Raw genomic sequence first — 17,505 nt, 5'->3', positions numbered from 1 at the left:
CACACGAGGGACGGGGGCCCCTCCGGGGATGGCTGTGTCCACCGCGTCAGCCACGATGCTGGTAGGTGCCTGCAGGGTGTCGACTGGAGGCACGTGGGCGCTCTGAACTGCTCCTCTCAGCCACACGTGCGCCGACTGTTATTCCGGAAAGTTTATTAAGAGTGAACAACGTTTATGGAACAGGTAAACGGGCCCCAGTCTTGGAACCCCTGAGGTTCTCGCGTCAGTGGTGGCGGCCACAGACGTCGGGCGGGAACGAGCTGGGGAGGGCTCAGGGTCAGGAGAGCCGCGCGGTCGGAGGGGCTGTTACCAATTAACCAGGTCCACTAGTTCTCCTTTAAATCATGAGAAAGCGTGCGCGTGGGGCAGAAGGCCGCGGCTTCCCACTGCGGCAGAGGCTCCGGGCCGCGGCAGGCATGGCAGGCGCCCCGGGGCCCGCTCCACCCGCGGAGGGCGGCGGGGAGGCGCGGCCAGCCTGGGACAACAAGCTCCAGTACCTGCTGAGCTGTGTGGGCTTCGCCGTGGGCCTGGGCAACCTCTGGCGATTCCCGTATCTGTGCCAGACGTACGGGGGAGGTGAGCCCCCCAGATAAGCCCCCACCACGGCCTCCGGGGTGTGGGGGACTCCCACCCCGGGGATCTGTCCCCCGGGGCCCAGCTGGCATCAGGTTTGCGGTGCTGCTCAGTAGGCCACCAGCCCAGGCTCCGTGGGGGTCAGGGTGCCCAGTCCCCCTCACCGGCGCTGTGTCCTCACTGACCAGGCCCCAGAGGGCAGCTGGGGGGCCACGGCCACACGGGGAGCTGAGATGGGCACCCAGGCTCCAGCATGAAGCCCGCGGCTGCAGCCGGAGCCACTGGGCGGGGCGCCTCGCTCAATGGCCTGCGGCTGTTGGTGTCACGCCTGGTGCTGGGGACAAGAGGCGCAGACCAGGTGGACGGCTCCCCTCGGGGGACGGACGTGGGGCGTGGCTCGCTGTGCCCCCGGGCTCAGGGCGGGGGGCTTCCTGGGCAGAGTCACCCTCTGGGGGGTCTGACCTGAGGCACCCCCGAGGCCTGCGCACCCCAGTGCTCGCAAAGCTCCTGGCCGAGGCAGGCGCGGGTTGAGTGTCCCCAGCGGGACAGCGGCTCTGGCCTCCCGCCTCAGAGACGGGGAGGCCGAGGTGGTAAGGGTTCAGCCTGTGTTCTGGTCAGTGTGCTGGCAGGGGGTCCTTCCCCTTCAGGGGCAGAGAACGCCAGTTCTCCGCCCAAGATGGGTGGGCAGGGGGTCAACATGGAGGGCAGAGCCCGCGTGAGCACCGCCCACCAAGTTCCTGGTCATCCACTGCGTCCTTGAGGTCTCTTTTTCCTGATGATAAGATCTGGGGCACGTGGGAAAGTCTGAACATGCAGATAAATGGACAGACATTCCTCTGTAATGGCTACCCTGGCGTCAGAACCTCCGCGGGTCCAGGGAGGGGCAGGCGCCTGGGCCCGGGTCTCCTGACTGCACCTCTGTGACAACAGCGTGGAAAGCACAGAGCTCTCCGGAACGCCAGTGCGGACCTGAAGCAGGGCGCCCAGAGCCCTCAATGCCCGTCATGTCAGGTCAGGGCCTCGGCGAGCCTCCACGCATGGGGCTCTGCCATCTGCAAGCATAGCACTGCCCACAGCCTGACCCACTGCCCACAGCAGCCAGAGCGGCCACCTCTCCCTCCATCCAGACAGCGAGGCCACGGGCATCACCCGCCGTGCCTGGGGCTCTGAGACACGCCTGTAGGATCCAGGATCCAGCTTTCCCAGGCTGGAAGCTGTTGAGCAAACGCCAAAAAACAAGCTTCTCACGCGGTGAGAGGCCCCTCTCTGTCTGCTTTGACCACCTCTGGTGCCCCCGAGACAAGGGGGAGGTGACAGGCAGACAGGGCATCCGCTGGTTCACCCAGCAACCCCCCGACGTCAGGACTGCGCCTCCATGTCGTGGAGGGAGGCAGCGTCGTCACAGAGCTGAGCAGACGTTGATGCGGGGCCATCGGGGGCGTCACATACACTCTACTCCGCGCCGAGCAGAGGCGGTGGAAGCACTGTGCTGGGTGCTGACTCTGGCCGCTGACCGCAGGGCTCCGACCCGGGCTGTGGCCGGGGGGTCCCCCCAGGGAGCCGCAGAGGCCCCGATTCCTGCGCTGCCCCGGAGGTCTGTGGACACTGGTGTGGTTTAGTGCGGAGCTGTGGCGTTCAGCAGAGCGAGCCCTCTCGGCTCTTCCTCTAAACTGCTGCTGCCTTTCCACATAGACTGCAGCTGCGGCATGCCGGCCTGGTGTCCGGCGGCGTGTCCAGCCTGGTATCCGGCCAGGTGTCGGGCCTGGTGTCCGTCCTGCTGTCCGGCAGGGTGTCCAGCCTGGCATCTGGCCTGGTGTCCGGCAGGGTGTCTGGCCTGGTGCTGGCGGGGTGTCTGGCCTGGTGTCTGGTGGGGTGTCCAGAGGAGTGTCCGGCCTGGCCCCTGTGGTCTCCGTGGGGCTGGGAAGCAGGTCCCCCCCACCATGTGGGCCCCTCTCCCTCCACCCTCCCGTGGCTCTTTCCTCAAGATCACAGGCGTGTTTCTCAGCAGCCCACAGGCCCTTGCCGCTGTTCGACAAGAGGCATCTTTTCTTACTGGACCGAAGGGCTGTGTGCCGCCCCCAGCAGCCCCCAGGCTCTGCCCAGACCCACCGCAGGTGGCGGCACATGGCGGCCGGCCGTCTGATGACTGTGGGCTCCTTGCCGCCGGCTCTGCAGTGGCCCTTCAGCGCTCAGGGCCGAAGCACCAAACGTGCGAGGCTTTCCCTGCAGTGACCGGGCCTCCGGTTTGCAGTGGACGCCGACTGGGTGCCCCAGGACTTAACCCCACTCTGCCCGCAGAGGCTAAGGGCAGCCCCACAAGATGCGCCCCCCCCCTCAGATGCCAATCTGGAGTAGCAGGTCCCCAGGTCACCGTGGCTTCTTCCAATTTGGCTACAAATTCAAGGGGTCCCACAGCCCCTCTTAAGACTCAGCGATTTGCTGGAAAGGCTCACTGGACTGACTCGGGAAAGCACTCAGGTCTACAGGTTTTTCATGAAGGGTGCAACCCAGGAACGCCGCCTGGGAGCGACACAGAGGCAGGGAGGGAGGGCAGGCCCCTCCTGTGCCTCCGCCAGGCAGGCACCCTTGACGGGACCCTGGGCTGCAGGCTGGTGACTCTCAGTCTGCTGCTGGAGGAGGGCGGAGCTGGGAGTCCCAGGCGCAGGGTCACCCTGCCCCTCCAGCTCCCAGCCTGCGGGGTCAACCGGGTGAGGTTGAAGGGCGTCAACACACTGCGCCCCTCGCCCGACCCCCAGATACGCCGAGGGAGCTTGGAGGCCCAGCCAGGACAGGACCAGACACTCCTCTCAGTTCAGTGTGGTGTCCCGGATTCGGGACCCCAGCGCGGGGTCCACGCCAGGGTGGACCAGCTCTCCTCCTGCCTTCCAGTCCGGCAGAAACACGCCTGCCCTGTGCCGCCCCCACCGGCTCCTCCCGGAGTCAGCATGACGGGGCGGGCGCCGCCCCCCGCCCCAGGATGCAGAGCCCCCCAAGCCCAGCCCTCAGCACCCCAGCCAGGTCTGTGGTCTGGGTCCCCGTCTGTGAGGCGGTCGTGATGGGGTTGAAATGTGACTGATGCACAGGGTGGATGCTGCTCGGCACTGGGTCACAGAAATGCCTCCTGTTCTCTCCTCGGAGCCTGGAGACTCAGCCACGGGCCAGGCCTCCGTCCCTCCCCTCCCCTCCCTGTCCATCCCCCCATTCCTCCCCCACTCCCCTGACCTCTCCTTGGGCCAGACCCTCTCACACTGCCCTCAGCCAGCCCCTGAGTAGCCCTCGTCCAGCTAGGGCCTCCCCCTCAGGCTGGGCAGAGACGGGAGAAGGGGGCCAAGGGTCAGTCAGCCTGGAGGCTGCACCCTTCCCGGATGGAGGCTCAAATGTGTGGGACTCAGGCCCTGGGCGCGTGGCCGTTCCAGGCCTGCCTTCGCCACGGAGCAAGGTGTGCATTCTGGGGCCCTAGGGTGGCTCAGGAGGGCGCCTCCATCTGTGAGCTGGACCCTGGGTCCCCGGTGACCTCTGCCCACAGCCCCCGCTGCCAGCCCTGCCCGCAGGGGCCCTCCCGCCCCTGGGAGGCTGTCCTGGGGCCTCTGGGGCCTCCACCTGGGCTGAGTATCTCCAGAACTTAACTCTCTCCTTTGATGCACTTTGCCTTTTTGCTGCTACTTGGGAGATACTGAGACGCATCGTCTGCCCACATGCTGACCCCAGGGTCCTGTCGGGCTGACGTGGGCCAAGGGCTCCGTGGCCACTGGTTCTGTCCAGGGCTCTGATGCTCATCCACACTTCGGACGGTGACAGAAGAAGCCAGCACGGGGCCTTGGTTCGTGGGAGTGGCTCTCGGAGGCCGAACCCATGCTTCCCGTGGACAGTGGGGAGAGCCGTGCCCACTGTAGACGTGCCGTTGGCTGGGGCTGCTCCCAGGGGTCAGCTGGGCCCGGGCGAGCGCGGGCAGCAGCCGTGGTCAGCCAGGCAGTGCTGAAGCAGCCACACGCGCAGGCCCAGAGCAGGCAGTTTTCCCGGATGTGCGGCTGAGACGCCAACGGCGCACACAGGGCCGATTCCGCTTCTGGGGACTCAGTCCTCCTCCTGACAGTGTGGGAGCGTGCCACAGGAACCCGCGTCTCCCTAGCAGGCCTGTGGGCTCAGGGACACCAGGCCCCCCGCCACCTGCCGGGACCCGCCCTGTCCATGCAGGCTTGTGGTGCAGAAGGAAGCTGCTGTGTCTACCTGCCTGCCCTCGGGTCCTTCCCAAGAGGCAGCTCCGTCCGAGGGGCTCGGCACCCAGGCCCACCCCGCTGTGTCCACTCCCAGAGTCCGGGCAAGGGTGAAGGGTTGGGAGGGGCTTCCAACCCCAACCCAGGGTGCAGCTTGGGGGACCTCTGGTGACCCCCTTCTGCAAGGCCCCGCTGTGAGCAGACCAGCTCCCCATCCCAGGAGCCTGGGAACCAGGGGTGTCAGGGCCCCATTGAGAAAGCAGCTCAGCCCACGTGTCAATGGGAACCCCACACAGCCCCAGAGGGTGGGGGACACACGGCCGCAGAGGGTGGGGAGCCATGGCTTTAACACAAGCAAACCCCCAACGTCGGGCGGTCTCCCTCGGCGGGCACGAGAGCTTCTGCTCACCACTCCCAGCACCCACGTCACACTCGCCGAGGCCGGGCCGTGCGCACAGCCCACTGACAGCCACGTGTCTGCAGGCGCCTTCCTCATCCCCTATGTCATCGCCCTGGCCTTCGAGGGCATCCCGCTGTTCCACATCGAGCTCGCCATCGGCCAGCGCCTGCGCAGGGGCAGCATCGGGGTGTGGACGGCCATCTCGCCCTACCTGGGCGGCGTGGGTAGGTGCCCCCCGTGACCCCCACCTGCAGCTGCTCGGTAGCGGGGGGCTGCGTCTACACGTGCCACGCGTGTTTGCTGGGTGTTCGCTCGTCACGCCAGTGCACGCCTGGTGGTTCAGAACCTGAAGGGGCCCAGTCGGGAAGGGGCAGGGGTCCCGGACACGCAGGTCCCCGAGGGAGGAGTCAGGCGTGATGGTGGAGCCAGGGGTCCACCCCAGAGGCGGTCAGCAGCAGACTGACCCACGTTGCCCAGTCCGTGCACACGGGGCCCTGAGCACACGTGACCCGGGACCTCACGGCACCTGGGGAGGCTGGGCAGAGGGCAGAGCGGTTCCCTGCGTGCCCGTGAGGTGGGCTCTGCCGCAGAGGGTCCCAGCGTCGCCGTGCAGGCCTGTGCCACACCTGGTGGCTTTGGGCTGTCCGAAGGCCCAGCTGGAAGCAGGCTGAGGCTGGGGGAGGACCACTGCGGCCCAGCTGGGAGGGCGCTGCCCGGCCGGAGAACGAGGGTGGCCTGTGGGCGATGCAGCCGGGTGCCGGCCAGCAGGTGGGCAGCAGGGCCCTCGGGGCCGACGCAGGGGGCAGACATGGGCTGTGCGCAAGGGGGTCTGTCGGGCAGCTGAGGGAGGCGCTGACCGTGCCCGGGGCCCGCAGGGCTGGGCTGCTTCACCGTGTCCTTCCTGGTCAGCCTGTACTACAACACGGTCCTGACCTGGGTGCTCTGGTACCTCCTCAACTCCTTCCAGCACCCGCTGCCCTGGAGTGCCTGCCCGCCCGACCTCAACCGCACAGGTACTGCTGTCGGGCGAGACGCCCAGCGCGGCCGGTTCCCTGGAGCTGGGTCCTGCTACCCCGTGGTTGCCCGTTTGCGGTGGGACCCCGGGCCCCGGGCGCCCCATGCCCGCACCAAGTAACACCCAGGCCCCCGCAGACGTTCACACACCTGGCAACGACAAGCGTGCGGGTCAGCCGCTCATCCCCCTGAATTAGGTCTTCAGGGGGCCCCCCGCCAGCCCAGGATGTGTGCCCTCTGCAGGGACCTCAGGTGTGGGGCGTACTCACGGTTTTCAAGTGTGCTCGCGACCCCGGGTGGGCCTCTGTCCCTGAGGACCCCCTGTGCCAGCTCGTGCTTGGCACCTGTCGGACAAGTCGGGCAGCTGCAGAGGCCCCTGGCGGCCAGCCCCTGGGCCTGCTCCCGGGGTGGCGGGGTCCTGCTGGGTCCCCGCGGCCCGCGGCCCACCCGTGCGGGCCCTCCCGGCCCCAGGGCTCGTGCAGGAGTGCCGGGACAGCAGCCCCGTGAGCTACTTCTGGTACCGGTGGACCCTGAACGTCTCGGCCGACATCAGCGACAGTGGCCCGGTCCAGTGGCGGCTGCTACTCTGCCTGGCGGCCTCCTGGGCCGTCGTGTACCTGTGCGTCATCAGGGGCATCGAGACCACCGGCAAGGTGAGCGCCTGCGCCCCGCCCCCCACCCCCCGGCCCCCGAGGACCCCTCCCCACTTCCTTCTCCTCGGCCTCTGGGGTTCAGAGGTTCTGTCCATGTCCCTGGAAAGCTGGGCTCCTCCCAACCACGAGGTGCACCTCCTCTGCTTGGCAAGAGTCTGCTCTGAAGTCCACTGTGATGTTGGAACAGCCGTTCCAGCTTCTTTGACTAAATTAATGTGGTTTTTTTCCCAGCTACTTTTTTTTTCGTCTGTTTGGGTCTTTGTGCTTCAAGTGTGATTCTTGTAGACAGCATGCAGTTGGGTCTTGCTTTTTTACCCAGTCTGATGATCCCCGTCTTTTTTCTTTGGGGTTGTTAGAGCATTTACAGTGAATGCGCTATTGGTCTGGCTGGGGGAAGCCTGTCACCTTGTGTTCATTTCTGCTCTTTGCTCCCGTTCCGCCTTTTTTGTTGTATCTTGATGCCGCTGTGTGTCCTTTGCTGGGTGGTTGGGTCTGGGGCTGCAGCGCACGCTGTCTCCTGGCAACGCGGCACCAGCCCGCAGAGGAAGCCCTCGGCAGCGCCCTTCTCCCCGCAGTGACCACGCCACCGTCTTACCTTTTACTACAGCGTCATAAACAGCAAGCGCAGTCTCAGCACGTTTTTTTTGCCACACCACCCAGCTTGTGCGATCTTAGGTCCCGATCAGGGACTGACCTCAGGCCCCGGCAGAGGGAGAGGTGAATCCTAACCCGGGAACGCCCGCATTCTCAGCACTTTTGTTTTAAACACTGCATTATCTTTTAAAGAGACTGAGGCAATGATAAAGAATATCTAAAGTCAGCTAGTTTCCACGCAGAAAGGGCCAGGGGAGCCTGACTCTGCACCTCCTGAGTTTGCCTTTCAAACCACCCAGCACAGCCCTTCCCGCCTCTCCTCCTCCCGGGCTTGGATAAGTCCAGTATTTGTGTTTGTCCTTCAGCGACTGTGACCACACTCTATGCCTTTCCACGGGGCCTCCCGACGCTGGTTGTGGAGGTTTGCGGGTCTGAGTGTGTGTGAGCGCCTGTACTTTATTTCGGTTAACATGTGAGGGTGATAATTACTCTCAGGTGAGGGGCTCCAAGCTCGAGGGGATTGGAATTTCAGACCCAACCAATCAGCCAGAAACCCGAGGAGTCCTACACAAACGTCCCTGAAGATGCCCCGGGCGGCTCCCCGTGTCTGCATTTGGGGTCTGGGGCTGAGGAGGGAAGGGTGCCCGTTTGCCAATTTATTTTCTCAGATGCCGTGTGTGTAGACCCCTCCCCAGCCCTGAGAGAACTGGGGACTGGTCCTGCTGGGGGAGAGCGTGTGGGCAGGTGTGTGGCCGCTGGACCCCACGAAGAGGCCCGCTGGGGCCTCAGGGTAGAAGGAGGAGGGGCCTGTGGACCAGAGGGAGGCCACTGCCCACCTCGGCAGAACCCGCACGTGAACGTCAGGGCAGCCCAAGCCCCCGAGCATGACCGGAGCCCACAGCCCACCTTCTCCAATCAGACCCCATGACCCGGCAGTGGCCTGAGGCCTCTCCCTCGCCCCGCCGTCTCAGGAGTGGAGGCAGGTAAGGCTAATGACCGGCCTTTTCCAGGCAATTTATTTCACGGCCCTGTTCCCTTACCTGGTCCTCACCATCTTCCTGGTCAGAGGGCTCACGCTGCCCGGGGCAATGGAAGGACTGACCTACCTCTTCACCCCTGACGTAAGTTGGCCCCACACCCAAGCTCCCCACTGCGGCCAGGCCCAGGCTCAGGCAACAAATAAGCTAGGCCCCCCAGCCTGGCCCCTGCCACCCTCAGCCACGGGAGCAGTGAGATCGCCACAAGGAGGGGCGGCCTGGCATCTCAGGGGCCACGTTTGGAGGGCAGGGGGCAGAGGAGAGTATGGTCTGGGATGCAGGGGCCGCGTGAAATAAGGGTGTAGCGGAGAGGTCTGCTGGGGACCTTGATGCCCCGCCAGGGTCCCAGGCCCCACATTTCTGAGGGGCTTGTCCAGGAACATGAGCCTACCACGAGAGGAGCCACGGGGCCATTCCGCGGTGTCTGGAGCCCCAGGGGCCACATGGCTCAGTCCCCCGTCTCCCAGGCTAGGCCCCCTGGTGGGCATGTGGACGAGTCTGTGGGTCCTGCAGTGGGAACACCAGGCCCTGTGAGCAGGGGGCCCCCACCGGCCCGCAGCTTACAGGGAGCTGAGCCGCCCCTTGGATCTGACTCCCAGCCCTGAGAGGGCCGTCCTCCTGTGGATGGGGCCTGGGGGTCTTTCCGCATCAAAAGCAGGGAGCCCAAACTGGCCGTGTCATCCCATGCGCTCCTCACGCGTGGTCCCAAGCTGTCTCGGGGCCTGAGTGGGCACACGGCTCGTGGGAGTGTCCCAGGGATGCTGGGCATTGTCTGGACCAGGAGGCACCAGGCTGGGGGCCTGTCTACGGACCATGGGTCCCTGTCCTGCTCCAGATGCAGGTCCTGCAGAATCCCCGGGTGTGGCTGGATGCGGCCACCCAGATATTCTTCTCCCTGTCCCTGGCCTTTGGAGGACACATCGCTTTCGCCAGCTACAACCAGCCCAGGTAGGCTGGGGCTGGGGCTGGGGGCCGCGCTGCTGAGGCCACGCTGAGCAGCTTGCCATGACATCCTTCCTGGAAGGCGGGGTCAACCGGTGTGAGCCGCTGATAAGCCCAAGCGCTCGGGGTTCCGGCAGTCACTGAGTCACCCCAAGGGCCGGGAGGCTGTGGCCCTCTGAAGCAGCTTGCCGCAAGTGCTGGAGCAGCTGCCGGAAGGGAACTGGGGTCATCAAAGCCAGGAACAAGGCCATAACCGGGGGCTGCCTGTGTGACACACGGCCATAAAAGCAGAAATACAGCCTGGGTCAGCGCCCGGCACTTAAAATAGACGCCCGGGTGTCCGCCTCCTGACGACGCCCAAGCACGACCGTGGGTCATAAAGCACATGGCTGAGCGATGATGCAATGAAAGCAGGCTCCGCGTGGGTCCGTGGGGGCAGCGAGGGGGCAGCAGAGGGGGCGGGGGGCGCGGGGGCCTCCAGCGGTCGCTCCTGCTGCGCTCTGCCTCGGCTGCTGCACATCCATTCCTCATCTGGAGGCCACGCACCCACACCCAGGGCCCCCAGCTCGCTCCCGCCCCAGGGCCCCAGGGGAGACGGGCCCTGAGTGTTGGCGCCAGCAGCAGCCTTGAGCTGGGGTCCCGGGGAGGGCTCTGAGACCAGGCCGAGCCCCGCCCCAGGCGTCCTGCCCCGGGGCCCTAAGGCCGCACACGTCTGCACAGAAACAACTGCAGGAGGGACGCGGTGAGCGTGGCGCTGGTGAACAGCATGACGTCCCTCTATGCGTCCATCGCCGTCTTCTCTGTCTTGGGGTTCAAGGCGGCCAGCGACCACGGGCAGTGCCTGGACCGGTGAGCGGGGCCCTCGGGCGCTGAGGAGTCAGGGTGAGGGGGTTCCGCCTGGAACGGGGGGCAGGACCTGAGCTGGAGGTCAGGTCTTGGCCGAGAAGATCGGTTCCGATGAGGGAGTTGTGGACGGGGTGGGCCCGCATCCGACGGCCGGTGTCCTGATGGGAGAGGGGGGTGCACGCAGACACGGAGGAGGACGTGGGGGTTGCAGGGAGGTGGCCACAAGCGCAGGCATACCCGGGGCCCCTCCCCTGGGCCCTCTGGGGGGACCGCAGCCCTGCGCACGCCTCGTCTTGGACTCCCTGCTCCAGAGCTAGGAGGTCACACGTCCTGCGGCTTCCGGTTGCCCAGGCTGCGGTCATTTCTCACCACAGTCCAGGAGCCGGCCCAGTGAGGACGGCCCCACAGGGGAAGTCACTGCATGGGATTGATGGCCCGGTGGCCTCCCAACGCAGGTTCCTGGGCGAGACCCACCAGAGGGACACAAGCCCGCCCTCCACGTGTGGCTGCATGTCCAGGGCAGCTCGTGGACGATGGCCTTGTCGGCAGTGTCGGCAGGCTACAGGGGGGTGCCTGCCATGACACCCCGGCCACGCAGGGGAGGAAGGGAAGCTGCCTGCACCCGTCACAGGGAGCGCATGTGCGGCTCAAGGACCCCGAGAGGCCGCAATGGCCGTGCCTGGGGAGCAGTGAGCGCCCCGCAGGCCAGCTCTTCCCGCTGCTCCCCCCAGACGCCCAGGGAACAAAATCGCAGACCAGCCAGCACCGGGCTCCCCCACGGCTGCACCTCGGGTGGCGTCACCGCCTTCTCACTGCATCGGGGTCACTAAACAGCCCTGACACTGCAAAATCCCAGACGGAACGCACACAGACCGAGAAAGCCACGGCCCTGGGCAGCCTCTGAGAGGCTTGTCCACGGCCTGGGGGCAGGGCGTCCCAGGGGCCTGGCAGGAACCGGCACGTCAGCCACCCCAGACACCTCTGCAAAAGGCTTTGGGACTCTGCAGGGTGAGGTGACAAGCAGCATCTGCCAACACAGACGCCCCCGCGGCGTCTGAACCATGAGCCCTGAGACGGACGTGGTGTGAGGAGCTGGAGACCCACCGCCGGGTGGTCAGAGCCACAGGCCAGGGGCAGGAGGCCGCGTGGCCCCTTTGCACCCCGGCCCCGGGGAGGCCTGTGTCTGCCACATGTGCACAAGACCCCGGGCGCCCCCCAGAGCCCGCCCCTCCGGGGTCCACTCACCCGCCTCCCCGCCCCGCAGAAACATCCTCCACCTCATCAACGCCTTCGACCTGCCCGAGCAGAGCATTTCCAGGGATGACTACGCGGCGGCCCTGGCGCGTCTGAACGCCTCGCAGCCGGCGCGAGTGGCCAGGCTCCCCCTGGAGGCCTGCCGCCTGGAGGACTTCCTGGACAAGGTACGCAGGGGCCGCGGCGGGGCCGCGGGTGGCTGCAGACGTTGACCTGGGGCCGGGGTGAGCCCCGTGGCCTAAACACAGTGCCTCTGACAGGCTCTGCTCTGCAGGCGGGGTCCAGGCGGGGAGAGCGGGCCTTGGGGCTGCCCAGAGCCCAGAGAGGGGAGCCAGGCCTCAGCTGGCCGACGTGGGGCAGGGACAGTGGCTGGGGGCGGGCAGGCCCCTGTGGGCAGCTGTCGGATGGGCTCCTGAGCCCCGGGCCGGGGGCACGTGCCCCGCTGCGGGTGATTTAGGGGACAGGGCCCCTCCTGCGGAGGTGGACCCGCAGTTTGTGGTAACACGGGCTGGATGGGGCGGGGCCACCTCAGCCTCACCCAGGAGGGTGCCCTGGCCTTCCCGCAGGGAGTGTGTGGGTGCGTGTGCATCCTGGTGTGGCCTGTGTTGGCACACGTGTGTGTTCTGGCAGGGGGTGTGCCGGTGCACACATCTGACCCTGTGTGTGGGGGGGGTGTGCTGGTGCACACGTGTGTCCCGGCAGGGGAGGTGAGCTGTCACACACATGTCCCAGTGGGGGGGGTAATGCGTGCTGGCACACACGTGTGTCCTGGCAGGGGGGTGTGTGTTGGCACACACGTGTGTCCCTAGAGGGGTGTGCTGGCACACACACGTGTCCTGGCTGGGCTGGGGTGCTAGTGTGCATGTGTGTCCCGGTGGCGGGGCATGTTGGCACACGTGTGTCCCAAGAAGGGGCATGTTGGCACACACATGTCCTGGCTGGGCTGGGGTGCTGGCACACACATGTGTCCCAGCAGGGGGGCATGCTGACACATGCATCCCAGGGGCATGCTGGCACACACGTGTCCCCTGGGGGGCATGCTGACACACGCATGTGTCCCAGGGGGCATGTTGGCACACACGTGTGTCCCAGTGGGGGGGGGATGCTGACACATGCATGTGTCCCGGGGGTGCATGCTGACACCCGCATGTGTCCCGGGGTTGTGTGCTGACACACTCGTGTGTCCCGGGGCATGCTGGTACACACGTGTGTCCTGGGGGGTGTGCTGACACATGCGTGTGTCCCGGGGGCATGCTGACACATGTGTGTGTCCTGGGGGGGGCGTGCTGGTACACACGTGTGTCCCGGGGTGGCATGCTGACATGTGTGTGTCCCGGGGGCATGCTGGTACACACGTTTGTCCCGGGGGGGGTGGCGTTCTGACACATGTGAGTGTCCTGGGGGCATGCTGGTACACACATGTGTCCTGGGGGGGCATGCTGACATATGTGTGTGTCCTGGGGGCATGCTGGTACACACGTGTGTCCTGGGGGGCATGCTGACACATGTGTGTGTCCTGGGGGGGCATGCTGGTACACACGTGTGTCCCAGAGGGGGGGACATGCTGGCCCATGTGCGCTGTGTTGCAGAGCGCCTCGGGCACGGGCCTGGCCTTCATCGTCTTCACGGAGGCCGTGCTCCACATGCCTGGCGCGCCGGTCTGGGCCGTGCTCTTCTTCGGGATGCTCTACAGCCTGGGCCTGTCGTCCATGTTCGGGAACATGGAAAGCATGACCACGCCGCTCCTGGACCTGGGGGTCATGCCCAGGAGGGTCCCCAAGGAGGCGCTGACAGGTGAGCACACAGCCAGGCCTCCTCGCTGGACGTCAGATGAGCCTCCCCAACAGGGGCTCGAGGGCTGGTCCCTGCAGCTCAGGCGGACCCCGGAGGGTCAGGGAGGGCGGGTGGGGCACTGCGTCCCACACGGCCCCTGAAGGTGTCCTCCAGGGAGGTGCTGGGCACACAGGGGCCACTGGAAATGCCTGACGGGTCGTGTGCAGGCCTGGTCTGCCTGCTCTGCTTCCTCACGTCCTCCTGCTTCACGCTGCGGTCGGGGAGCTACTGGCTGGAGATCTTCGACCAGTACGCCGCGGCCCTGAACCTGATCCTCCTGGCTTTCTTCGAGGTGGTCGGGGTCGTTTACGTTTATGGGATGAAGCGGTGAGTCAGCCACCCGGCCCGCCCCTCTGCTCCCGGCGTCTCCCGGTCCCCGCGTGGGCCTTGGGCAGCGGTGGGTGACACAGGCCACCTGAGGTCCCCCCAGTGGACCTGTCCACAGGCACAGCCGGGCACCACCACCTGGCTGTGCGGAGGCCAGTGACTAAAGAGCGGTCTCCAGCCACGTGCAGGAGCTCCTGGTGTCCAAGGACAGGTGGACCCCAGGGCAGGACGGCCTGCCCAAAGCACCAAGAGCCAACCTCCCCTGGAGGCCTGCGAGGAGGCCCAGTGACATTCTACCACCCTCAGCCGGCCCAGGACAGAGGCACAACCGCACTCACACCTGCACTCACGCTTGTACTCACACCTGCTTCTCTTAGCTGCACTCACATCTGTCACACCTGTCACACATGCACTCACACGTCACACCTGTCACTCACACATGCACACACACATGCACTCACACGTCACACCTGCACTCACACCTGTCACTCACACCTGCACTCACACCTGTCACTCACACTTGCACACACACACCCCTGCACTCACACCTGTCACTCACACATGCACACACACACCCCTGCACTCTCACCTGTCACACCTGTCACTCACACATGCACACACACACTCCTGTCACTCACACCTGTCATACCTGTCACACATGCACACACACACCCCTGCACTCACACCTGCACTCACACATGCACTCACACGTCACTCCTGTCACTCACACTTGCACTCACAGCTGTCACACATGCACTCACACGTCACTCCTGTCACTCACACATGCACTCACACGTCACTCCTGTCACTCACACCTGCACTCACACCTGTCACACCTGTCACACATGCACACACTCACACCTGCACTCACACCTGTCACTCACACTTGCACGCACACCTGTCACACCTGTCACACATGCACTCACACGTCACACCTGTCACTCACACATGCACTCACACGTCACTCCTGTCACTCACACTTGCACTCACACACCCCTGCACTCACACCTGTCACTCACACATGCACACACATGTCACTCCTGTCACTCACACCTGTCACACCTGTCACACATGCACACACACACCCCTGCACTCACACCTGTCACACCTGTCACACACACACCCCTGCACTCACACCTGTCACACCTGTCACACATGCACACACACACCCCTGCACTCACACCTGTCACTCACACATGCACACACACACCCCTGCACTCACACGTCACACCTGTCACTCACACATGCACACACACACTCCTGTCACTCACACCTGTCATACCTGTCACACATGCACACACACACCCCTGCACTCACACCTGCACTCACACCTGTTACACTTGCACTCACATGTCACTCCTGTCACTCACACCTGCACTCACACCTGTCACCCTGCCCAGATGGGGACCCTAGAGGTTGTGACCCCTGACCTTGTGTTCTAAGGGCTCCTGGGAGGCCCTGAATGCCGGCCTCCACGCTGCTCTGTGGGCAGAGGGACAGCGGGCTAGTCCCCAGGGGGACACGCCTGAGAGCGCTGGGAGTAAGAGGCAGAGCCAGCAGTGTGTGGGGGACATAGCACCCCTGGACTCGGGGGGCCACGAGGTCTCAGAAGGGGCCCCGCAGGTGCCCTGAGGAGGAGAGCTGGGAGGGGCGTGGACAGGCAGGCGGCCCCGGGGAGGGGTCCTGAGCAGCAGAAACTCCCTCCTGTGTGTGCGGCGGCTGCTGTGTGTCCTGGGCCTCTGTCCCCGTTCTGGGACCCAGGTCAGGCGTCGCGTCCCCCCGACAGCTGGTGGGGGCTTCCCTGCTCTTACCAAGCCGGAGCCCCCTGACCAGGGCCAGACCATGGGTCCTGCCGCTCCCTGGGCTGGGCCCACCCCCTCGGGCCTTTCCCACCATTGACCTGGGGGCGGGGCGAGTCCTCACCAGAACCCGGGGCGGCCGCCTCGTCCAGGGGCCACTCGGGAAGACGGGGACCGAGGTCAGAGTGGAGGCGGGGACAGTCCCGTGGGCCACAGCCTGGCGACAGGACGGAGGCTGCCGGCCTGAGCTCGGCGTCCCTGCGGCAGGCTCTGTGATGACATAGCCTGGATGACCGGGAGGCGGCCTGGCTTCTACTGGCGGGCGACCTGGAAGGTCGTGAGCCCCCTGCTGCTGCTGACCATCTTCGTGGCCTATGTTGCCCTCCTGGCCAGCTCGCCGCCAGGCTACAAGGCCTGGAACCCCCAATACGTAAGTCCTTTGGGTGGGGGCCGGCCCAGGGGCCCAGGACCCAGCCTGACCGCCCCCAGTCCCCGCCATGCCCAGAGGACAGTCACAGTGGACATCGGTGCCCCGGGGTCAGCCCCAGGACCGTGCGGCCCCTCGGATGGTCCAGGGCAGCTCTCTCCAGAACGCTCCCTCTGACCTTGGGGCTGACCTTGGGCAAGGGCCTCGGTCAGTGTCAGGAGAGGAACAGGTTCCACATTCTGGTGACCCTGCGGATCCCTGCAGCCCCTCTCCTGGGGATGTGGCTTCAGGCCACACTCCCCACGTGCCGTGGTGCCAGAATGCGGGGCGTGGCCTGGACTCTGGAGCCAGCTCTTGGCCCCAGGCTGTGCGCTGAGCCCGTGAGCTCCGCCAGCCTGCCTTCCATCTGCCAGCTCAGAGCTGCCGCTCCTCCGGGGTGTGCACGCAGCCGGCTCTGAAGTCTCCCCAGAGAGCAGCCGCTCCACACGGCCAGGCGGGCGTAGGAGGAATGGCGCCATCTTCTGGGGGCTCAGCGCGGGGCCTGAGCTCAGGCGGGTGGTGCTCCCGCCACGGAGGGAGCACGGAGTCTGACTGGGCCCAGCGGTCAGCCCCGGGCCCCTGCGGCCCCTCGGATGGTCCAGGGCAGCTCTCTCCAGAACGCGACACCCCAGGTCCCCGGCCTGCCCCTCGGAGCCTAACCCCATGGGTGGCTTGGCCGGCCAAGTTCCCGAAACTTCAGTTGCCCAGGAGCCCACTGCCAGGGAGCAGCCCTGTCCACATGCCTTTCCCACCACCCAGCCTGGGGGCTCCGATAGAGGAGATGGGCTGAGGCTGCCCCCCATGCTCACGGCCCCTGTGGCTGAGGGCCAGCCTCCTCCATGCAGGGAACGCACGTGGGGCAACCTGCCTGCTTCCCAGACGCCCCCCTCAGTCAGGCCGCGTGTCCTGCAGGAGTGGTTCCCCTCGCGGCAGGAGAAGCCCTACCCCGGCTGGGTGCTGGCCGCCTGTGCACTCCTGTCCTTCCTGCCCACCCTGTGGGTCCCGATGGTGGCGCTGGGCCAGCTGCTCGCCTGGTGCAGAGAGAAGACGCGGAACCCGCCGCAGGACGGACGCCCGAAGCCGCGGGGCAGCAGGGCCTGCTGAGCACGGGGCCGGGGTGGCGGGGAGGCCTGCCTGTGCCGCAGCCGGGGCAGCTCCAATACACGTGCGCTCAGCCCTGACGGCCGGTGGTCATTGTTCCTGACGCTGTCGCGCCCGCCGGGCCCGCTCACGGCACCGCCCAGCTCCCACATCACAGTTCACGCTCCTCTCCTAATGGGCCAAGTCCGCTGTCCGCCTCCTGGGCCCTGTGGCTGGTGGTCCTGCGTGGGGCCCTCGGGGAGGCCATGCACTGCGTCCACGGGCAGAATGGCAGGGGTCCTGACGGCCCGGGCGGTGGTAGCGGGAGGGGCGTGTGGGAAGGCCCACCCGCACCCCACACCGGATGGACAGCCTGAAGCAGGGCCACTGCAGGGACGGCTGAAAGCCGGGATGGAGGCCCGGCCCCACGGAAGCACCTCTGCTTACCCGAGACCTGGCCCCGGGGAGGATCT

General features: G+C 66.0%; 1 protein-coding gene across 2 annotated transcripts; it reads left to right on the top strand.

The window, feature by feature from the left end:
- Positions 1-373: 373 nt before the first annotated feature.
- Positions 374-17,133, top strand: SLC6A18 (solute carrier family 6 member 18). 2 transcript variants are annotated; one of them, XM_043887336.1, is made up of 12 exons: positions 374-576; positions 5,271-5,411; positions 6,063-6,200; positions 6,673-6,854; positions 8,459-8,569; positions 9,321-9,433; positions 10,148-10,276; positions 11,538-11,694; positions 13,117-13,321; positions 13,528-13,687; positions 15,754-15,916; positions 16,865-17,133. In XM_043887336.1, exons 1-12 carry the CDS (start codon positions 417-419, stop codon positions 17,054-17,056), a joined length of 1,851 nt encoding a protein of 616 aa, XP_043743271.1. In that variant the 5' UTR covers positions 374-416; the 3' UTR covers positions 17,057-17,133. The 2 variants fall into 2 exon arrangements, with proteins under 2 accessions (XP_043743271.1, XP_043743272.1); XM_043887337.1 differs by lacking the exon at positions 374-576 and adding an exon at positions 861-931 and having other exon boundaries at positions 5,206-5,411.
- Positions 17,134-17,505: the final 372 nt, after the last annotated feature.

Source organism: Cervus elaphus, chromosome 25, assembly GCF_910594005.1.
Source record: "Cervus elaphus chromosome 25, mCerEla1.1, whole genome shotgun sequence".
NCBI lineage: Eukaryota > Metazoa > Chordata > Mammalia > Artiodactyla > Cervidae > Cervus > Cervus elaphus.
The sequence above is the reverse complement of the archived record's forward strand: the minus strand, read 5'-3'. Positions and strand labels throughout refer to the sequence as shown.